The following is a 24,827-nucleotide window of genomic DNA, read 5'->3' on the forward strand; positions in this document are numbered from 1 at the left end:
GAAGGGAGGGGCGGGAACAACCAACATATCTCAGCTGGTATGGATGCCAATCTAGTATGCGGTTCAGAGACGGGAGAAACCCCAAGCCTCTGCCTCCTACTACCCTTCCAGGTTGTTGTTGTTGTTAAGTGCTGTCGAGTCGGTTCTGACCCATAGCAACCCTGTATAGGGTTTCTGAGAAGCAGGTGGTGAGCTTGAACTGCCGACCTTGCAGTTCAAATGGCTTTGCAGTCTGGCGTATTAATCCACAGCGCCACACCAGGATTCGAATCAACATAGATGATTAATATCTTGGCGTTCCATTTTTATGTCAAGAGTTGCTCAGTGACACAGAAAGGTGAACAGTGGTAATTGAGTTGTTGTTGTTAAGTGCCGTAGACTCAGTTCAGATGCACTGCAACCCTGTATAGGGTTTCCCAGGAGTGGCTGGTGGATATGAACCACCAATGTTGCAATTACACGTTCAATCCAGTGCTTATCTTACAGCGCTGCACATAAACTGCTGGTGAGATGATATAAATGGAGATGGTGAGTGGTGCACTCAGTTAATGCACTTGGCTGCTAACCAAAAAGTTGAGGTAGCTCAGAAGAAAGGCCTGATGATCTGCTTCCAAAAAACCAGCCATTGAAAACTTTCTGGGGTGCAGTTCTACTCAGATACACATGGGGTTGCCATGAGTTGTAAGCAATCTGATGGCAATTGTTTTGTTTTTTAAAGATATCATAAATATTGTTGCCACCACCAGAAATTTCAAAATCACCTAAAACACCAAAAGAAAATGCATCAATCCAACAATAGCTGTAACTGCTCACTGCACTGAAGAGAGATCCCTTAAAGAGTAATCGTGGAAGGATTTTCTCTCACTTAACAAATCTAATTGGTAGTAACAGTGGTTCAGAAGAATTCTGCGGCTCAGTAGGGAAGATCCTGATCAATTAGCATTGACAGTCATGGGTAAAAGGAATCCTAGTGGCAAAGCGGATTAAACATTGAGCTGTTAACTGCAAGGTCGGTTGTTCAGATCCACTGGCCACTCCGTGGGAGAAAGATGAGACTGTGCTCCAGTGAAGATTCTCTATTCTGCCCTAGAGAGTCACTGTGAGTCACTATGAGTTGCTATGAGTTAGAGTCAACTCAATGTTAGTGGATTGGTGGGTTTGGTCACAGGTAAAATGGGGGCAGCTGAGAAATGCATCTACCTTTGCCATCCTTGTTCTAAAGAGATATGTTGTCAATTCTTCTTCATAATATACTTAGGTGATTCATACTGACCCAAACCACATTGTTGTTGTAAAGTGCCATCAGGTCAGTTTCTGACTCATAGCAACACTGCATAGGGTTTCCAAAGAGCAGCTGGTGGATTTGAACCCCCAACCTCATGGTTAGCAGTTCAGTGCTTATCCTACAGCACTGCACCAAGAGTCCAACTATGGTGGTGTTGATGGTTGTGTGTCATAGAGTGGGTTCCCACTCATACAGACTTTGTATATGGTTTCCAAGGCCGTAAATCTTTATGGGAGCAGAAAGCCTCATCTTTCTTCACGGGTCAACTGGTAGATTCGAACTGTTGACCTTGTAGTTAGGCCAGCTCATAATCCACTACATTACCAGGATTCCTTGACCCAAACTATAGGGGAGGCAAAACCGTAAGTACTATTTAACACCCTCCCTAGGTCAGCAGTTCGAAACTACAAGCAATTTTGTCAGATGTCAGGATTTAGAAATTAATAGTAGTTGATATTGATTGGAGTCCTGGCGTGGCGCTGTGGGCTAATACGTCAGACTGCAAAGTTGTTTGAACTGCAAGGTAGGTGGTTCAAGCTCACCAGTCACTCCTAGGAAACCCCATACAGGGTCGCTATGAGTCAGAACCGACTCGACGGCACTTTAACAACAACATCAACAATACTGATTGAAGGAGCTCTGGTAGCGTAGTGGTTACAAATCGGGCTGTGAACCGCAAATCAGCAGTTTGAAACTATCAGCTGTTCCGTGGGAGAAAGATGAGACTTTCTGCTCCCATAAAGATTTACAAGCCTCAGAAACCCTGTACAGGGTCGCTATGAGTCGGAACTGACTCCACGGCTCATAACCACCAACCACAATATTGATTAATGGTTAATATTGATTAGGAGTCCTGATGTAGCACTGTAGATAAGCAATCAACTGCAAGGTCAGTTTGAACTGCAAGGTCGGTGATTCAAACTCACCATCTGCTCCACAGAAACCCTATACAGGGTCGCTATGTGTCGGAACCAACTTGACAGCACTTAACAATATTGATTAGCTTATTATTTGCTGGGCCCCATCTAAAGTAGTTTTGTGCATATTAACTCTTCAACTCTCACAATAACCCTATGGGATAAACCCACTCAAAACCTACTGCCACTGAGCCAGTCCTGACTCCCAGCAACCCCGTAGGGCAGAGTAGAATTGCTCTTTTAGAGTCTGAGATTGCACATCTTTACAGGAGTACACTGCCTCATCTTTCTCCCATGGAGCACCTGGCGGGTTTGAACCACCAACCTTGCAATTATTTCTTGTTCTTGCCGTTTTATGAATAAGGACTAAAGAGGTCAAGCAATTTGCCCAGCACTACCCATGAAGCATCAGAGCCAGGATGCAAACCCAGACTATCTGGCTGTAGACTTCACAAGCGTAAGCATCAGACTGAACAGGAAATCCCCTTCTCAATCTCCACACCAGACCTATTAGCTGGAGGGGTCACTGTTTTCTCTGAATCGTGCACCTTTTCATAAATACAATATACAATTGCTTGTGTCTACGTTTGTGAGTCTATACAATTAGTTAACACATTTAAAGAAATTTGAAAAAAGCACGAGAACTAAAATTTGCCTGCAATTTCAAAGGCTATCATGGAGCTATGTCTTAACCTAGAGTCCTCATTTCTGTCTCCATTCCCATCTATATGGTAGGCAAATCTACAGTTCACTTCTGGATCTAAACTTTCAACACTTGAGAAGGAATATCTGACACAGGAGAACAAACAGACGGTAAGGATCCTGGACTCCTTGCTTTTATTAGTCTCACACATTCTCCTGAAGAAAAAGAGAAAGTTTAAACAAATCTGAAGGGCCTGGTATATTTAAGTGGTCTCTTGATCACTACAATCATTGTTTCCTGTTTCAGTAACGTGTTTTCAGTTGACTGGGACACCTTTCACTGACTTATGCTGACTCTGGACAATGATTTGGCATATGTGGTATCTCACTGGCCACTAAGACTCCTTTGCAGAATCTATGATCAAATAAGAACTGCTGGGTCCACCCGTTCAAACAGGGCTGCACTTAGAAGGGAGAGCTGTCAGCGCTACTGAGAACTCGAGTTTTCAGACCAAGAGACTGTTTTCTGTAGGACCACAGCAATGTCTTCTTTAGCATCTGAGGTGGTGCTCACTGGTCACAGTGGGTTAGGGTGCCTGTAGAAACACAGGGGGAAGGTATACACCCTAAAGGAGCTCAATTATTGTTAGGGTGCATCCAGCAAGTACTTGTAGCTTCAGAGGTCCCTGGAAGCTCTTTTTAAAAAATCTCTTGAAACAACCCTTTTCCCACCTGATCTAAAATGCAGATTTAGACCCAGTGGGTGGCACCTGAGATTCTACATGTGGAACATTCCCCAGGTGATGGAGATACTGCTGACCTATGGATAACACTCCAGTTGTTGTTAAGTGCCATCAAGTCAGTTCCAACTCATAGCAACCCCGTATAGAGTTTTCAAGGAGCAACTGGTGAGCTTGAACCGCCGACATTGGAGTTCAAACGGCTTTGCAGTCTGGTGCATTAACCCACAGCGCCACACCAGGACTCCAACACCCCAGTAGTGAGATTTTATTACAGCACTACGGGATTGATTTTAACCATTGATTTTAATGCCCTAAGATGCTGGTGGTGCCAAGAAACCCATGAAAGGGATCTTAGTCAATCTGTCTTGCCACCTATCTCATATTTTTCCTGGTAACAGAAAGACTCAAATGCAATTTACTGCTACAAAGGAGAATGAATTGGTAAGAGTGATAGATCCTCTCGTACTTTTAAGAGCCATTTTACTTCCTAAAAGAACAAGGGTTTGAATGTTCACAACATGAGCAAGAAAGAAAAGCAATGATACACTTCAATGAGCAACCTTCAGTGTCTTCAGTTAGTACCCATGTTCGCGCATGGAAATCCCTGGATGATGTAAACAGTAAACATGCTCAGCTGCTAACAAGAAAGTTGGAGGCTTCAGTCTTTCCAGAGGCACTTTGGAAGAAAGGCCAGGAAAGCTACGTCTGAAAAATCCACCACAGAAAACCTTATGGACCCTTAATGGAAACTGGGACACTAAGGTTGCAAGGCTGTGAGTCATACCCAGAGGGCCTTGGGGTCAATGCAGTAAATTTTTCTAATCTGCAATGGTCCCCTTCCCACTTCCATAATCTGGTCTGCCACTAGGAAGAATTGATCTGCTGCCAGTTGTGGTTTTGTTAAGAAATTCCCTTGTTTTCTGCGCCCTATATACATCAGCAGAGTGGATGTGAACCCCTTAGACAGCATCATGGTTTCATGCTGATGGTCTCCCTCATGCAGAAAAACACCATGTGGAGCATAGCTCTACTCTGTCAATGTGGAGTATCCATGAGCCAACTCAACAGCATGATCTTGGCTTAAGAGACCTTCTGACCCACTCGGCTTCCCACATGTGGGTTCTGCCCTTTTGTATAGGCTCTTTCTCAGGCTACAAGAGTAGAGGCAAACACTGGACTTTAGAAAAGGGGCCACAAGTGTTTCCCTGGCTCTCCCAGTCATCAATGGCAAACCAAAAATATTATTCTTGCTCTTACTCATGAGCTACAATTAGGGAAAAGAAGAGGTGTAAGATGGTGAAAAGAAAGTAAGAAAAACATTTTAATTTTCAAATCCAACAACAGATTCCTTTAGGGGAAACTTGGGAGTTGCTTTGGTGGGAGGGAGGCAAACAAGGAAAGGGGAAAACAGCACGTTGTCTACAAAGCTGGTATGTCAAAAGATACAGGGCGCTAAAGTAGCATGGTCTTGGTCCTGCGGGCAGGACCACTGAGGAAGGACAGAAGGGACTGGAGGATTCTGGTCTGTGGATGGGCACCGGTTCCAGCCAAGTTAATGGAATCTGCTTGATGGGTGCCCACATAGCAGCGGGCAACTCTCAACAGACAGGTACTGCTCTCTCAGGAGAGAGTATACAGGACAGGGGCCAGCAATGAGGTGGCCGAGGAAAAGCCAGGATTCCTAGTCAATGACTGGAGTTGTTCTACCATGAAGGTAAAAATATTCCTGCAGTAGCTTTCCCACTAGAAACAAAGAGCAGCTGCATGAGTTGATGAGATTAGCACACATTCTGAGGGAAATCATGTGCTGACGTTCTACCTGCTTGATACCCTTGTAGCACTTGGGTGTGTTTCTTCAGTAAACCCTTCCAATGATAACAGCACAATGAAACCCTTTGCTATTTCTTATTTCTAAAGCAAAAGCTCCTTGATACCAAACAAAAACATGGATGGCACCAAGGGGAAGAAACGCACTATTCAGTGGGGATGGAGCAGGTGAAATTTTCCCATTGATCTCCAGCAGCCCTTTATTCAGGCTTGTAACACTCCTTCTCACCCAATCTGGGGCACATTCTGACTTGGAGAAACACAAAGCATTACCTTCACCAACCCTCCACAAGGTGCCTCTCTGAGGAACAGAAAGGCTCAGCCAGAGGGCGACACAGCACTTAAATTCTTCCTCAGCTGGGGGCGCTGAGTGAAGTCACACCCACCTTACCTCAGCAGCGACCATCCATGCCCACAACTAATGTCCCACACCAGGTATGACACCTGGAACTCCAGCAACATTAAATCAAATTGGTGCGTCTCTGTGACACACAACAGTTTGATCTGAAAGAAAACATTCAACCAATCCAATTGCTTTCAGCTATGCAGCTGGATGTTTTGGATTGCAATTTTCCCCATTGACTGTGGCTGGAAATACAGCCACAGTCTTAGTAGAGGAAAACAGCAAAATGGGCTCTGGCTGGAGCTTACCTCTTCAGTGGAGCCAAGTCTGCATGTATCTTGATTTCCACCGTAATGATCTCTGTTTAGAGAGAACCAGGTGGCTGGTGAATGAATGGGACTCCCGTGAGCAAACCAGCTGCACAGTCAGTCTCATTTGCTAGTTAGCATTTTTCTGGCTAAGAATTGGGAAAATACATTTTTAAAAACAATTTGCCCAATTTGATAGCTCCCACTGAATGTCTAGTGGGTATTTAAAACACTACCATGTCCAAAACAAAGCTCCCGATAGCTGTATCAACTCCAACTTCTCCTCCTGTAGTCTGCCCTTCTAGGTAAACAGCAGCTCCAGCCCCCTTCCTGGTTCGGACCGGAAACGTCAACACCATCTTTGTGTTCTCTTTTTCTCACACCCACTTCTGATCCACCAGCAAATCCTGTTAGATCTAGTTTCAGAACATGTCTAGAATCAGACACCTCCTCATGACCTACCTCCACAATTTTGACTATTTTTGTTCAAACCCACAATGTCTCTCACTGGGAAAGAGCAAAGGCATCCTCTCTGATCTCTCTGCTTCTACCCTGTCCATTTACAGCCCATTCTCAACATCAGAGGGAGTCGTTCAAAGCATGAAGTCAGATCACATCACTGTTCAGCTCCAATTCCTCCAGAGCCTTCCCATCACACCAGAGGAAGAGCCCCGTTCTTACTGTGATCACCTCCTCCATTTCAGCCACATGGCCTCCAACCATACATGGCCTTCGAACTTGCTATTCCATCTACCTAGAATGTCCTTCCCCAGATTTCTTCGTGGCTTATTCCTTCCTTCAGATGTTTACTTAAATGTTAGTGTCACCTTCTCAGTGAGGTTTTTCCTGTCCCCCTTCCTTTATCAAAAATTTCGGTATCCCCGCCACTTCTTACCCCCTTTCCCTGATTTATTTTTTTCTTCTTGGCATTTCTCACTAACACATTATATTATTGTTAAGTGCTGTTGAGTTGGTTCTGACCCACAGCGATCCTGTATAGGGTTTCCAAGGAGCAGCTGGTGGGCTTGAACCACCGACCTTGGGGATATGCTGTACTTATTTGTCACATCCCTCCTCACTACGTGCAAGCTCAATGAAGTCTAGGATTTAATGGTTTTGGTTCAAGTGCTAGTAAATGATGCCAAGAGCCTAACTGTTGTTGTTAAGTGCCACTGATTTGGTTCTGACTCATAGAGTTTCTGAGGGTGAGTTTGAACTGCCAGCTTTTCTATTTAAACCAACCTTGCGGTCCAGTGCTTTTCCTACAGTGCCACACCAGAGCCTAATAGAAGCTAAATAAATAGTTATTGAAGGCATGAGTGAAAGTGGGTCAGACTGTACTTTTAAAATGAAACAATCTATTTTGAATCATAAAAACTTGCTTAGAAAATTAACAAGAGTGAATTATTCTTGTTGCATGCCATCACATTGACTTGCAGTAACCCTATAAGACACAGCAGAGATGTTCCATATGGTTTTCTAGGGTGTCATCTTTACAGGAGCAGAGAACCAGCCTTTGCTCCCAGAGCGCAGAGCAGCTGGTGAGTTCAAATTGCTGACTTTTCCTGTTAGCAGCCAAGTACTTAATCATTGCATCATCCAAGTGATACAAATCAGAGTGGCAAAAAAAAGCTACTGAAATTCCTTTCCTTATAACGGTGGACTGAGTGGATGCAATGAACTCTGCTGAATAGTTTTAAAAGCTGGGTTAAACACGAACAACACCTTCTTAAACATACTGAAAAATTAGAACCAGAGGCGGCAGCACAAAAGCAGCTTTTGTCTTGAGGACATCTGCTGCTCTGAAGCTGCTAGACACTGCCTTCTTGGCCTACTCAAAAACCTTGGGGGACAAAAGGTACAGCCCAGGGTCTTCTAAAGGAGCAAGTGTGATAAAGCACCCCCTCCCCCACTGTAAGCTGGAGTCCCAAGAGCCTACCCCCTTCAGGACAAGGATGAAGTAGAAGAAACCAGCCCTGCAGCCTGGCTTTCCAAGGCTGGAAGAGTTCTCAGCTGACGGGGCCTAAAAACCCTGAAGGAAGCAAACCGAAGTCCTCTTTGGAAAAAAGTGCCATCCTCTTAGGCCTCAATTTATTCCTGCAAATAAATTTTTTTTTGATAGTTTTTATTGTGAATTGAGTGATAGTTTACATTGGTTTTACAGTCATCCTGTCGTATTTCGTTTCATTGCAATGATTACAGTCCTCTCCGTGCATCATCATCATTCAACAGTATTTGCTTCTATTCCCTCAAATAAATTCTTAAATACAACAACCAACAAACAACCAGAGATTACCCAACACCTAAGAAAACAAGATACCAAGAATGAAATCCAGCAGAAAAAAAAGACAAAACAGCCTCACACAGAACTGAAGATTCTAGAGTATCAGACACCATCTATTATGCAACCAAGCTTACTTACTATGTTCCAAGAAATAAAGAGAAAATTTACATTTCCTACAGAGACGTTTTCTGTAGATTCCATAAAAAAAAGATTTGGAAAAGACTAGAAAGTGGAAAGCAAATACCACTGGTGATGAAGTATTTAGAGTGGACAAGGGAAAGTGGCAAACAGTAGTGGAGTATATCTTCCAATAAGGATACAGGAAAATAGGTGATCTTCAAAATAGGCGACGGTATTCATTTGATATGTTTGCTGTTATTATTAGGTGCCATCTAGTCGGTTCCGACTTGCAGCAACCCGAGCACAACAGAATGAAACCCTGCTTGGTTCTGCACTACGTCACAATTGTTGCTATGTTTGAGCCCACTGTTGCTGCTGCCACTGTGTCAATCTGTCTCATTGAGGGTCTTTCTCTTTTTCATTGACACTCCATTTACCAAATATGATATCCTTCTCCGGGAACTGGTGCCTCCTGATAACATGTCTGAAGTACGAGAGATGAAGTCTCGCTACCCTGGCTTCTAAGGAACATTCTGGCTACACTTCTTCCAAGACAGATCTGTTTGTTCTTCTGGCAGTCCATTGTTGTAGTTAGGTACCTCGAGTCAGTTCCAACCCATAGCGATTCTACATACCACAGAATGAAATGCTACCCCATCCTGTGCCATCCTCACAATAGCTGCTACGCTTGAGCCCATTATGGCTGCTACTGTGCCAATCCATGGTACTTTCAATATTCTTCACCAACGTCACAATGAAAATGCATCGATTCTTCTACGGTCTTCCTCATTCACATGCATATAAGATGACTGAAAATACCATGGCATGGGTCAGGCAAACTTTAGTCCTCAAACTGACATCTTTGCTCTTGGACACTTTAAAGAAGGCTTTTGCAGCAGATATGTCTAAATGTCAATGTTATCTAATTTCTTGAGTGCTGCTTCAGTTGAGTGCTGATTATGGATCCAAGTAAAATAAACTTTTGACAATTTCAATCTTTTCTCCATTCATCATGATGTTGTTTATTGATTCAGATGTGAGGATTTTTGTTTTCTTTACATTGAGGTGCAATTCATATTGAAGGCGGTAGTCTTTGGTCTTCATTAGTATTTTAAATTCTCTTAGCTTCCAGCAAGCAAAATTGTATCATCTATGTATCACAAGTTATTAATAAGTCTTCCTCTAATCCTGATACCATATTCTTCATATAATCCCATATCTGGGATGATTTGTTCAGCATGCATAATGAATAAGCATGGTGAAAGGATATAACTCAAGTATACACCTTTCCTGATACTAAACCACTCAGTATCCCCTTGTTCTGTGCCACAGACTGCCTCTTGGTCTATGTACAGGTTCCTCACGAGTACAGTTAAGTGTTCCAGAATACATTCTTCACAATGTTATCCATAGTGTGTTATGGTCCATCGATCGAATACCTTTGCAGTTACTAAAGCACAAGAAGTCATTCTCTGCTTTCAGCCAAGATCCATCTGTCATAACCAATTATATCCCACGTCTACTTCTTCCTCTTCTAAATCCGGTTTGAATTTCTGGCAGTTTCCTGTCAATGTACTGGTGTAACCACTTTTGCATTATCTTCAGCAAAATTTTACTTGATATTAATGACACTGTTTTATGGTTTCCATATTCTACTGTGTCACCTTTCTTTGGAATGACCACAAATATGGATCTCTTCTAATCAGTCGGCCAGGTACCTGTCTACCAAATTTCTTGGCATCGATGAGCGAGAGCCTCCTATGTTACATCAGTTTGTTGAATGATTTTAATTTATATTCTGTCAATTCATGGAGACTGGTTTTTCATGAATGCCTCCACTGAAGCCTGGACTTCTTCCTTCAGTACCATCAGCTCTTGATCATATGCTACCTCTTGAAAGGGCTGAACACTGACTAATTCTTTTTGATAAAGTGACTTTTACATGTTTGTTGTTGTTGTTAGGTGCCATCGAGTCGGTACTGACCCATAGCGACCCTATGCACAACAGAACAAAATACTGCCCGGTCCTGGTCCAATCTCACAATTGTTGCCACGCTTGAGCCCGCTAATGCTGCCACTTTGTCAATCCATCTCACTGGGGGTCTTTCTCTTTGTCTCTTACCCTCTACCTCACCAAACATGATATCCTTCTCCAGCGACCAGTCCCTCCTGACAATATGTCCAAAGTATGAGAGACGAAGTTTGGCCATCTTGGTCTCCAAGGAGCACTCTGGCTGCACTTCTTCCAAAACAGATCTGTTGGTTCTTTTGGAAGCCCATGGCACTTTCAATATTCTCCAACACCATAACTCAAAAGCATCAATTCTTCTATGGTCTTCCTTATTCACTGTCCAGTTTTCACATGCATATGAGATTACTGAAAATACCATGGCTTGGGTCAGACGCACCTTAGTCCTCAAGCTGACATCTTTGCTCTTCAATACTTTAAAAAGGTCTTGTGCAGCAGATTTGTCTAATGCAATATGTCATTTGCTTTCTTGACTGCTGCTTCCATGAGTGCTGATAGTTGATCCAAGAAGAATGAAGTCCTTGACAACTTCAATCTTTTCTCTGTTGATAAGAATGTTGTTTATTGATCCGGTGGTGAGGATTTTTGTTTTCTTTATATTTAGATGCAAACCATACCAAAGGTTGTGTTCTTTGATCTATATATTTATATGTTTAGCCGCTATGGAAGAAACTCTCAGCTAGCAACAGACATACAGATTCCTAAATCCGCAAAGAGAAGGGGAAAGTGTTTAATATGTCTCATGTGGTGTTAGTCATTGTTACTCCCACAAAACTACACTTTACCTGCTGGGTCTGGGTAAGAGAAGGTGGGGGAAGATACTTATAGGATGACATGTTTCAGCTGTGGGTATTAGCAGAGTTCATTTTAATTGTAAAAACAGGAAACGCTACATACAATGAATAAGCCATCTCAGTAGTAGAAAGAGGGGTCTCACTACATAAAAGAAGAGCCAAGGAGGGAAGCATGTCCATTGGACCCTGCGATCCCTGTGCACTGAACCTCCTCACCTGGGGGCAGAAAGCTGTGACACCAGAGGAGTGGCAGAGGAGCAGCAGAACCAAGAACCAGAACCCGAGACAGAGCAGTAGGCTCAGCCAAGCTGAGTAATTCTGGGCATGAGGCTTGCTTATAGAACAGGGTGTCTCCAGGCACTTAAGTGGGGGAGCTAGCTTTGCTGACCCAAGGAGCTGGAACACAGCGCCTTCAGGCTGAGGCTTACAGTGGAGTAGTGTGTTCTGTGGCCATTTACAGCAGCAGACTAGAGCAAATGTGTCTTGAGCATTGGAACCTGTTAACTCCTCTAATAAACTCCATAATTGTAAGTGTGTTGTCTGAGTTCTGAGCGGCAACTGCAGTGGATTATTGCACCCAGATGAGACAGAGAGAGGATTGTGGGAGGAATGGTTGGTGTCACACATTTTTACAGGGAGAATGAGGAAAGCAAGCTCCCTCCAAAAAAGTGTATAAAAAGAAATAAGAACAGAGCCAGTATTCAGCTTCCACTTTCTCCATACTGACAGACCTACAGGAACATCCTCTATACAGCCTTCTGACAACTCCCCAAATACAGGTCCCACTATCATATAAAGGGAGTCCTGGTGTGGCGCTGTGGGTTAATGCACTGGACTGAAGTCAGTTTGAACTGCAGCGTTAGTGGTTCAAGCTCACCAGCCGCTCCTCGGAAACCCTATACAGGGTTGCTATGGGTCCATACCGACTCGACAGCACTTAACAACAACAACAATTATAAAAAGGGAATTCTGGTACGGCGCTGTGGATTAATGCGCTGGACTGCAAAGTTGCTTTCAGAAACCCTATACAGGGTCGCTGTGGGTCAGTCCTGACTCGATGGCACTTAACAACAGTAACATTATAAAAGGAGGTGACCCAGTGGTGAAATGGATAGGCTGCTAACCTAAAGGCTAGCGGTTTGAACCCACCAGCAGCTGCTGGAGATAAACCTGGCAATCGGTTCTTGTAACCCTGTGGGCAGTTCTACTCTGTCCTATGTGGCTGCTCTGAGTCACAAGCAACTATGGCACACAGCAAGATTCTAAGAATTTCCATAGCATTTGGGTTTTAAGCCTACTGGGTGAGAATAGGAACACTCAGCTGTCTCACAAAAGATCTGTTTGCTTCCCACCCTACTGGGGATTCTAACTCAAGTTAAGCTAGAAAGTAACCATCATGCCCGCACCAAACAGCTGTGTCACCTCCCCTCCTTCCCCGCCTCCGGCCTCCCAGCACTGGCTGCTATCTTTAAGCCAACAGAGCAGACAAGAGAAAAACAATTAGTCATCCCAGGTTCTGCCCGTTTCTCCCACAATCCATGTTATTCAAAACACAATTACTGTAGCAAGCAAGCCATCTTAAGAAGCCAAGCAGGCACCTACGGGTCTGAAAGACTTGAAGACTTTTTCCAAGACTTCCTGGAGTGTCTTCTTGCCGCAAGAGGAGATGTAATCTTGTGCTAGCTGCAAGAAAGGTAGACAGTCTTCGCTCTCACTCCACACGTGCTGCATGCCCACAGGAAGGGAAAGGAGAAAACATAGACACAAGTCATTACACTCAGTATGTAATCCAGAAAGCCAAGCAGATTTTTTTTTTTTTTTAATTACATGAATTTGACAAAGACCTCCATTCCAGAGTAAACTACATTTGTCTTCGATTCATATTCATTTGCATTACAGGAGATCAGAAATGCATAACGTATAGAAAACCTGCAATTTGGTGGCCCATAATCTCACTTGCCGAATTTGACACCAGACCTTGTTGTTATGTGTCGTGGAGTCGGTTCTGACTCATAGCGACCCTGTACAGGGTTTCCGAGGCTGTAAATCTTCACGGGAACAGAAAGTCTCATCTTTCTTCCCACAGAACAGCTGGTAGTTTCAAACTGTTGATCCTATGCTACCAGAGCAGAGTTCCTTAGTAAAATGTCAGGGGGACTGATAGTCTACCACCCATGGCTTCTACTGTCGACCTCTAGCATAGGCCATGGATGTCTCTACAACAGGAAGGAGGAAAAGTCACCAGTCAACACCAGCTGTAACTTGTCCTCTCAGCTAGGACTGAAGAATTAAGGTAGTTTGTAACCATTAACTTGGAGCCCAGCATTCTTTACCTAGCTCAGAGTGTGCGTGAGGGTGACAGTAAATTGATTTTATAATGAAAATAATTTAGGAGAACACAAAGTTGTCACTGAAACCCTGGGAAACAAAGGTTTTTCAAAAAGCTCATCTTCCCTTAAAATGCTTTTTAAGAGGACCCAAGAATTGCTTCACAAGGCAACGTGTACGGAGAGACTAGTTTTAGGTTTTACTTTTTCTTGAGGCTAGAGCAAGTTGTTTCCACATTAAGACACCACTTCAGCACATCTTTAAGACTAAGCAAGTCTCTCCTATAACTGTTCAAGGATCTGGAATAAACCCAAGAAACAGAGTTGGGAGCTCTTGATGCAGAGCACATGCATATGGGGTTACTGGAATCACACCAGGTATCTCTCAGGTACGAAGAACCACAGTTTAGATGTCACCGATGACAACTCCACATTGATGAAAAGGGAAGGAAGAAAATTAGGATAGATGGAGAGATGCAAGTGGTCCATGTGGCATGTGGAGAACACAGTTGCTCCTGATACTACAACTGATTCAGGCATCACACTAGAAAGTTATATGCCCACCCCTTAATAAACACAGTTCATCTCCTTTCTTCTCCTTGCAGGATTCCTAGGAATGAAATTGGGGTGGGGAACATCTGGCCTGTGGGCCACATAAGGCCCACGAAGTCATTTGGTCAAGCCTTGCCAAACCGTAGTTTTAGCCTTCACATTGCTGCTACTGTTCCAAGTGCCGCTGGGTCAGTTCCAATTCATAGCAACACTGTATAGGGTTTTCCAAGGAGCAGCTGGTGGGCTTGAACCACTGACCGTGAGGCTCAAACTGACCTTAGGGCCCGGCGCATTATCCGGCAGTGCCACACCAGGACTCTGTTATAGCAGGCTAATATTTTAGTTGATAATTTTGTATGGCCTGTGAATGATGTTATAACTATCCAAGTGGCCCTTGGCAGAAAAAAGGTTCCCCACCTTTTTTAGATCTAAGAGTAACTAGGAGCTCACCTGCCACCTTTACACACCCATGTCCTGTGTGTCATGAGTGCAAAGGCCCATTCCTGACAACTGTGGTTCTAATTCCAGCAGACATCTGTCTCTAGAGTGGCTGCTGCCTCCACTTAATAACGACAACTTATAGATTCTCTAACTTTAGCCAACAGCTCAAATACTCAAACCTATTAATTATCCGCTAACCAGTGCCATCCAGTCTATTAGGATTCATAATACCCCTACAACGTTTCCAAGGCTGTAAACAGTCATAGAAACACACTGCCACATCTTTCTCCCATGCAGCAGTTGGTGGGTTCAAACCACTGACCTGTCATTTAGCAGATGAGCGCTTAAACACGGCAACACCAAGGCTCCTTCCCTATTAATTAGTGGTCCTGATGTGGGTGGAGTCCTGCCGAAGCACTGTAGGATGAGCACTTGACTGCTAACCACAAGGCTGGAGGGTCAAATCTGCCACCCACTGCTTGGAAATGCTACTCAGGGTCAGAATCAACTCAAAGGCACCTAACAACAAACAACAACAAAAGCTGTCGAGCCTTTGAAATGCCATTTGTGTAACAGTCTCTTACATTGTACCAAAGGTTAATAGTACAAACTACTTGTATATCCATTATCTCACTTGATTCTTACACAGTGGAGATTCAGCAAAGACATCAAAATTCTACTTTAACACGAGTTCTGCTCAGCATCTGTATTCATACTCCCTGTTTTAACGTTTCATGAGGTGCGGGGCTGGCACATAGGGACATTCAACAAAGGGTAAACACAAATTTACTCTTTCACCCTTGCTATCTGGGGAGGGATGAGAAATGCCACAAGGCTAAGGTCATGCCTAGCCAAACAGATACAAAGTGTGACTTTACTGAGAACAATATACCAAACAATTTGGACGAAGGTTAATTCAGGAGTAGGAGGATCTACGGAAAACTCTGAAATCTAACTTTCTTAAAAGCATGAGTTTTAAATTACAACGCAAACTGAGCAAAGTGTATATCACTCAGTCACAGAATTGCAATGGATCCACCACCTTCTGGTAATCAGACAGGAATTTAGCTGAAGGCACCCAGGGCATCTCTAATTTTAGGAGCAAATTGTTCTCGCTACCATTTAACTATTCTACTTTTGGAGTTGTTGATTTATGAACAAGTATCCTGGAAAAGGAAGACTTAACACCTACGAAATGATCTCCTGTCCCGTGTGTCTTAAATCCCCTTCACTTGGCTTTCCGCATCCCTCTGAATTTCCACTCAATTGGTTTACTGTGTTTTCAAAAAAGTTAGACTCCCTGGTCACATGGTACAGAATGGGATTCTGGGATTTGGAATCAGACAGACCCTCACAGGAGACATTTTCTACAAAATACTGATTGTTTTATATACATTATGTATCGGAGCAAATACTGAATTTTATTTATGTAAATTCATTTTTTATAACATGTATCAATGCAGCTGACAAAGATCTACAGACATAAAGCAAGATGAACTGAAAAAACAAAAGAAAAAGTGTGTAGCTGGGAAAATAAGGACAAAGAGAAACAAGATAAAACCAAAGAGTGATATCAGGGCAAACAGTACATGGGCCATAGCCACATGCTATCAATGGGGCCACAGATTTGCTTCTAAAGCTTTCTAGTGTTAAGTGCCATTGAGTTGGTGCCGAATTATAGTGACCCTGTATAGGGTTTCCAAGGAGTGGCTGGTGAACTTGAACCACCAACCTAGTGGTTCAAACCAACCTTGCAGTCCAGCGCATTAGCCCACAGCACCACACCAGGACCCACGACCCATGTCAGTTTGTCATACTGTGATGGCTTGCATCTTTCTATGATGTTGGAAGCTAGGCCACTACTGTTTCAAATATCAGAAGGGTTACCCTTTGTGGACAAGTTTCAGCAGATTTCAGATTAAGACATATTGATTACGTTATAGATTGAATTGTATCCCCCTGAAATACGTGTTGTAAATCCCAACCCTATACCTGTATTTGAAGGAGCTCTGGTAGTATAGTGGTTATGGTTCGGGCTGCGAACCGCAAGGTCAGAAGTTCAAAACTACCAGCTGTTCCGCGGTTCTGCTCCCGTAAAGATTTACAGCCTCGGAAACCCATACAGGGTCTCTATGAGTTGGAACCGACTGCACAGCACACAGCCACTATACCTGTATGTGAGCTCTGGTAGCACAGTGGTTATGAGTTGGGCTGATAACCTCAAGGTCAGTTTGAAACTACCAGCCATTCCACAGAAGAAAGATATGGCTTTCTGCACCCATAAAGATTTACAACCTCAGAAACCCTATGGAGAGTCACTATGACTTGGAACCAACTCGATGGCAATTAACAACATCAATATTACCTGTATTTATAACTACATTGGAAATGAATTTTGTTAACGTTAATATAGGGTGTGGTTTAAACCAATTTCTTTTAAGATTTTTTTTTTTTTTTTAAGCAGAGCAGGCATTCAAAAAAGCAAAAACAGAGGGGAACTCTGTATACAGGGTTGATAGTGATGGGCAACTTAGACATTGGCTACCTAAACTGAGGGGGTGATACAGGTATGAAGTGACTGGCTTACAAGTTTTCAAGAGGGAGTTTAGTTTAAGAGTGTGTGGGGGAAGATAGAGTCCCCACTGAATAGTATTCATCTTGTCTAGATGAGTCTGGTAAAAAGAGATGGGGATAAGATTCTTATGACTTAATAGTGAGTAATTGTTAGGAATTGATGGAATAAAAATTGAAATCTTTCAAGAAAGTGAGGCGGCACAGGAGGCACTCACTCATTTATGCCAAGAAATTTTGAAGACAACTATCTGGCCAACTGATTTGAAGAGATCCGTATCTGTGCCCATTGCAAAGAGAGGTGACCCAACGGAATGCGGAAATCATCGAACAATCTTTTTGATATCCCATGCGAGTAAAGTTTTACTTAAAGGTAATACAGAAATGGCTGCAAGCATACATTGACAGAGAACTTCCAGTGGTTAAAGCCAGATTCAGAAGAGGACGTGGAACGAGGGATATCATTGCTGATGTCCGACGGAGCTTGGCTGAAAACAGACCAGACCAGAAAGATGTTTACCTGTGCTTTATTGACTATGTGGAGGATTTTGATTGTGTGGCTCATGATAAGCTATGGACAACGTTGCGAAGTATAAGTATTACAGAACACTGAATTGTACTCATGAGGAATCTATACATGGACCTAGAGGCAGTTGTTCAAACAGAACATGGGAACACTGAATATTTTAAAATTAAGAAAGGTGTGCGACAGGGTTGTATTCTTTCACCATACTTATTCAACCTGTATGCTGAACATATCATCCGAGAAGACGGATTATATGAAGAAAAACGTGGCATCAGGATTGGAGGGAGACTCATCAACAACTTGCAATATGCAGATGCTACAACCTTGCTTGCTGAAAGAGGACTTAAAATATTTACTGATGAAGATCATCAGTAGACCACAGCCTTCAGTATGGATTGTGTCTCAATGTAGAGAAAACAAAAATCCTCACCACTGGACCAATAAACAATGTTCTTATTAATGGAGAAAAGATTGAAGTTGTCAAGGACTTCATTCTTCTTGGATCCACTACCAACACTCATGGAAGCAGCAGTCAAGAAATCAAACGACGTATTGCATTAGGCAAATCTGCTGCACAAGATCTTTTTTAAGTAGTGAAGAGCAAAGATGTCAGCTTCAGGACTAAGGTGTACCTGACCCAAGCCATGGTATGTTCAATAACTTCATATGCATGTGAAAGCCAGACAGTGAGTAAGGAAGACCATAGAAGAATTGATGCTTTTGAGTTATGGTGTTGGAGGAGAATATTGAAAGTGCCATGGGCTGCCAAAAGAACCAACAGATCTGTGTTGGAAGAAGTGCAGCCACAATGTTCCTTGGAGGCCAGGATGGCCAAACTTTGTCTCTCATACTTTGGACATATTGTCAGGAGGGACCAGTCACTGGAGAAGGATATCATGTTTGGTAAGATAGAGGGTCAGAAAAAAAGAGCAAGACCCCCAGTGAGATGGATTGGCAAAGTGGCAGCATCAATGGGCTCAAGTGTGGCAACAACTGTGAGATTGGCCTAGGACCGGGCAATGTTCTGTTGTGCATAAGGTAGTTATGCGTTGGTACTGATTTGATGGCACCTAACAACAACAACAACAAACTGTTATCATGACTAATTGCGACTGTCACAACTGTAAAGGTAGAAGTTTTGTAACAAAAATGGGGGAGTAATTAATCTTACAGTCCAGAAACAGAAGACCCTAGGACCATCAAGGGAGGAGAGTACAAGTGGAATGCGGGACCCTATCCAGAGAAACAGTGACACCAGAGATGGAGGCAGAGTGAGGACATGGAGAGAGGGAGCAGCTGAGGACTCTACGGAAAGAGAGGGACTGAGTGCTGGCGACCAGTGGGCAGGCTCGCAGAATGTGCCCTTTGGTGGTTTAAATTATTATATATTTCTGAGTGTTTTGTGTATATCTTCCCACCCTATCCCCCACCCCCAATAAAAAATTAGAGAGAATGGAAGCAAATACTGTTGAAAGACGATGCATGGTGATTGTAATCATTGCAATGAAATGATGAGTGTCTGCCATGTAAACTATCACTCAATTCACAATAAAAACTAAAAAAAAAAAAACAGAGGAGAAGATACATGCCACTTTATGACTAAGGAACCTAGAACAGATGCTGAAAAGAGCAAGTACCTTTTCAGGACAGAGGAAAAAAGGCTGCCTGAATTTGTACTTCTAGCCTCCTACAATGTAGGAAAATGAATTTCTGGTTGTTAAATCCACTCACTTGTGGTATTTCCATTACAACAGCATGAGATGATGAAGACAAAGTAGAGAGAAAGGCCTGGTGATTTACTTCCAAGAAATAGCCCATGAAAACCTTTACAATCACAACAGAACACTGTTCAATTTGCTTGCTTTGGACACAGTATCAGAAGGATCCATTTCTGGAAGGAAACCTACGAGAGTGAAGGAGACCCTCCGAGGGATGAATTAAAACATACTGGTGACCTAACGATGATACAGGAGCAAACAGCATTTTGTTCAGGTGTACACAGGTTGTCATGTGTTGGAGGCAGCTAACAACAGCATGCAAAGAAAGAAGCATGGGCAGTCACATGCGGTGGTCTCCCTAAGATCAGAGACAGACCAGCTGCTCAGGAGAATCAACAGGCAAGATGCTGGGGGCAGCTTCTCTGCCTTTCCTGCCTGCTGTGTGAATGCTGCTACCTTTCATCTTCACTGTCTATGTCTTCTCATAAGACTCAGCATCAAGAGATTCCTGGCTAAGAAACAAAAGCAGAATCGTCCCATTCCCCAAAGGGTTTGAATGAAATCTGGTAATAAAATCAGGTACCACTCCAAGAGAAGGCACTGGAGGAGAACCAAGACAAATCTATAGGCATTGTACATGGCAAGGCACACTTAATGTACCTAGGTTCTAGCACTTAATCATACGAAATTCACTTCTGCCAAGATCTGATCAATTGAACATGTACTGCAAAACTTGTTTTTGTCCTTTGTTTTTATGTTTCCGCATTAAAATGTTAGCTAATAAACATGTGAGACCTTTGGTTTGAGAAAAGAAATGAAGGATGCTGGGGGCAGATGGGCATTCTCTTAACTGAGATCCAGAGTCTCACATCACTGAGAATAACAACACAACCTCAATTTGAAAACTACTTTAAGCATGTATAAACAAACACCCACTTTGGCTGTGAAAATAATGATAGCACAAATCAGAGAATCTGACTTCAACCATGCTTTGAACAATGTAACTTCCTGGGAGGTATAAGCCCAGGTACAGAATGTATTGACTTTCTAATAGGGTGGTTAGAGCAAAGGCAGATTACAGATCTTTGTATTCTAATAGGAGAGATGCCAAGAAAGGCCCAAGAGTCAGGAGAAACTTTACAGAGGATAGGAAAGCAGAGCCTAGTGGTTCTCTAGCTTCAGTGGGCATCAGAACCACCTGAATAGACTCACGAAAACATGGGTTCTACTTCAGAGTTTCTGTTTCAGCAGCACTGAGATGGGACCTGGGAATTGGTATTTGCACCCACAAGCCACTCCACAGGACAAAGATGAGACTTTCTGCTCCCGCAAAGATTTATAGCCTCAGAAATCCTAGACATCCAGTTGGAACTGACTTGATGGTACCTGACCACTACAACAGGCCTATGCTGACAGTTTGGGAACCATACTTCGTGAATCACTGACAGAGCAAAACTTGGTCAAAACTTAATTATTTAGAGATTATTTATTATTTGTTCAAAACAGAACAAAACTTAATTATTTAGAGGAGAAAGGTAGACAAGTGCTACATTTAAAAATCTTTCCAGAAGGAGCTCAAGCAATAATACCATTAGCAACTAAAACCAACCCAAAATCTCAAGGCAGCATGAATTTCAGTGAAGCAATCCTCCTTGTAAGACCCTGAGATGCCTACTCTTTCCTGTCATGAGTCAGAAATCCTTGAAAAGAACTTTGCTCATAGAACAGGTCAGCTGTGGTCCTTCTTTCTATTATTAAACTGGACCAGGGTTTATTATAAAAACTCATCCAGCTTAAGACAACACAACCATCTCATCTGCAAGCAGAGAAATGAGTACTTTCCTGTCTTCCACAGTACAGATGAGAATATCCAGGTTATTAAAAAATGGTATTAAAGTTTTCATCTTATCTAGATGGGTCTGGTGAAAGGAGATGGGGATAGGATTCATTTGACTCAATAATGAGTAATTGTTATCATGACTAATTATAATTGTCACAACTGTAAAGGTAGAAGTTGTATAACAAAAAGGGGGGAGTAGTTAATCGTATACTCCAGGAAGAGAGGGCCCTAGAACCGTCAGGAAAGAAGAGCATGAGTCGAACGTGGAACCCTAACCAGAGAAGCAACACCACCAGAGATGGAGGCAGAGATGAGGACATGGAGAGAGGGAGCAGCTGAGGACTCTGGACTCATGAAAAGAGAGGGACTGAGTGCTGGTGGCCAGGAGGCAGACTTGCAGAATGTGCCCTTTGATGGTTTAAATGATTATATATTCCTCAGTGTTTTTGTGTATAACAAAAACAAAAACAGAGGGAATAGAAGCAAATACTGTTAGCCGATGATGCATGGAGGGGATTGTAATCACTGCAATGAAACAAAATATGATAAGTTGAGTACAAAACTGATGTTCTCCCATGTAAAGCATTACTCAATTCACAACAAAAGCTTTTTTTTTTTTTTTTAAGATATTAGATCATTAAAATGACTCAACTCTACAAATATTTTTAAAGCACTTTCTCTGGGCCCCCACTGCTCCAAACACTGGAGGGTACTATGGTGAGCAAAACAAGGTCAGTGTTTAACTTCTTGGTGTTTAAGCAGGGCTGGGGGCGGGGGGAGAGTAAAAACAGTCCTGCTTCCCACTTTGGGCACAGATTCCTGCTCTGGCCAAAAGCTGTTCTTATGGGCTTCACTGTCACTGTGGTACTGAGGTGTGGGTTCTGTGCTGTTCTCAATACTGGAGAAGCCCATTTTGAGTTGGTGTGCCTTAATTAAAATCTATGCTGGTTCACAGAATTGACAGTAGAAGAAGATAAAAGCTATAAACCATCTCATGTGAACAGACGTCTGCACAGGGAGGAAAGAACATGGTTGACCATACTTCCATCAACGTAACCTTTGTGTCAACTGCTGATCTTCTTGAACAATGAGGAAACTAAGGCTTAAAGAGGTAAAACAACTCACCTGTGTTAACACAGGAGCAAGGGCAAAGCCATAGCACCAACCTAGGCATGTACATGAGGTATTCAACTGCACCCTATGTGAGGTGTTAACCCTGAGTTCAGCACATTCATTTGCAAGCCATAGAAAATAAACTGCTCATCGATTGGTTGTGAAGATTACAGGAGATTCCCTGTAAGCAGTCTATCACATAGCATAACTTTCCTCTCCTCAGGATTTCACAAATCTATAAAACACATTTCTTTTTCCCTGAAATATTCTCTATATGAACAAGGTACAGCCATTGTTGAAAGCTCTGCAGTCTGCCAAGCGCATCCATATAATTTATTCCTCATTTAACCTGCATAAAAATCACTATGATTATGTTAATTTGACAGATATGGAAACTGAGGTTACAGTTTAAACCAGAAAAGAAAGTACTTCCTCTTACTACGCCAACAAATAAACGTGGTTTTTACCCCACTTAAACAGGTTATGTTTACTTTCTCTAAAATGGAAAAGGATGTCATTTGGTCACATAGCTAAGGACGAAGACATCCCTAGATCACAACTGGGCAACCACACACCATAGTTTGCCACATAGTCCTTCCAGAAATAACACTGTTTTCTTAACCATGGCAAACTGGTATCTTTTGGGGTTTTTTGTACTGAAGTGTGATTATATTAAAAAAAATAATAAAAAAATTCAAATCCAAAAATGCTTTTTGAGGGTTGGCAGAAAAGGTTTGACAATCAACGATTAGTGTCCACTCAGTCATTAGCGCCCAGGCACCGTGGAGAGACAGGGCCACACTGCTTGTTCAGAGAGCTCTTTTCTTTTGACCTCTAACAAGGAAGGGGAACAGCAGGTGCCCCCATACCCAAAAGCAAGTGGGCATGCTCACATGCTCCTCTGTCTGTCCATCTGGCATGTAAGTGGCTGCCAGCACCTCCCTGGAGCTAACAGAGTCCCCCAGTTGGCAAAAGAGTGAAAAGAGCCAACCTGCCTTTGAGGTCCTGGCCCCTCCCACCTGATCCCGCAGGGCAGTGGAGCCCTCCTTGTCACATCTGTACCTAGCTATAGCTCCACTCCTGAACGCTCACACTTGGAGACAAGGCACTTGGAGCCCCACTTTGTCCTGGGCCCACAGAGTGTACACAGAGAGAAGCCTGAGTTTGGGAAAGGATGGCACATGGAAGTCAGTGAAGTGAGAAAGGGCAAGAGTGCTCCAGGGATTTGGGAAGTGCCCAAGGGGAGGAAAAATCTAAAGAAGTCCTTGTTTGAGCCCCCAGAGCTCTCATCTCAGCCTGATCCTGTCTGTGGGACCTTCTACAAGGTGGAAAGGACAGATTTGAGATCTGGACTCAACGACTGGTTTGGTCCTCTTTTGGTAGTGTGCTCTTGAAGGAGTCCCTTAACACTCACTGAGCCTTAGCATCCTCACTTAAACCTCGCTAATAAATGGAGATGATAATGCTTATCTCAGAGAATTTTTGTGAGGTCCAATAAGAAGTTGACCTTGACCACATAGACTGGCTTGGGTCCACTGTTGTCACAGTTGTGATGCTGTGTACTCAGTAGATGGCTCTGGTTGAAGTTGTTCTACATTAATTGTGGGAAAATCGGTCAACTTCACTGTGTTTCCGTTTGGGGATAATTATAGAATATTCCTTCTGAGACTGCTGTTAAGATCAAATGAGCTCACATAAGCAAAGTGCTTACAATAGTGTCTGATAATTGTAAGTTGCACCTCCGTAGTAATTATATTATTCTCCTTTGCAGCTATTAGTCTTACATTTCACATCTGGCTTCTACACTGGACTGTAATTCATTCATTCTTAGAAACCTGCATTGGGTACTGTCACATTCTGACACTGGTCCAGTCGCTGGGATATAGTGATAAATATGACAGATGGAAAAGGTCCAAAACACAGCCAAGAGCAAGTACTAGTGAGTGCTCTGATAAGAAAGGATAAAGTGAGGGAGTGTGTGGTCAGGAAGGTCTCTCTCAGGCCTACTGACCATATGAAGATCTGAGAAGAAAGTTCTAGCCAGAGGAACAGCAAGTGCAAAAGCCCTGAGGTGGGATGACCTTGGCATGTCTGAACACCAGAAAGGCCAGTGAGGCAGAAAGAAAGTTCCAAGAAGCCAGAGGGATGGCAGGAGTTGACACATGTAAGGGGGCTTGAGGCCAGGGCAAGTGTTTGGGTTTTATGTTAAGAGTAATGAGGAGTCAGTTTAGACAAGGTGGGGTGTGGAAGGGACATGACCTAGATTGTATTTTAAATGGACCCACAGTGACTGCTATGTAGACATGGGCTTACGGTGGCAGGAGGTAAGAGTAGGGGAGATTTTAAGCAAGGATACAGACAAGTTAGGCACTAAGATGCAAAGTGTTGGTGGCTTAGACTAGTCTAGTCTGACAGCACAGACGTGAAGGGAATATATGGATATTAGT

At 43.0% G+C, this 24,827-nt stretch overlaps 1 protein-coding gene across 1 annotated transcript in view; it reads right to left on the reverse strand.

Moving 5' to 3' along the window:
- MTURN (maturin, neural progenitor differentiation regulator homolog (Xenopus)) overlaps positions 1-24,827 on the reverse strand; it is a 31,542-nt gene that overhangs the window by 3,246 nt on the left and 3,469 nt on the right. The window contains exon 2 of the mRNA XM_006832169.1: positions 12,895-13,017. Coding sequence (XP_006832232.1) covers positions 12,895-13,017 — 123 coding nt within the window. The remainder of the gene's footprint in view (positions 1-12,894; positions 13,018-24,827) is intronic.

Source organism: Chrysochloris asiatica, unplaced genomic scaffold (assembly GCF_000296735.1).
Source record: "Chrysochloris asiatica unplaced genomic scaffold, ChrAsi1.0 scaffold00006, whole genome shotgun sequence".
Taxonomy (NCBI): Eukaryota; Metazoa; Chordata; class Mammalia; order Afrosoricida; family Chrysochloridae; genus Chrysochloris; species Chrysochloris asiatica.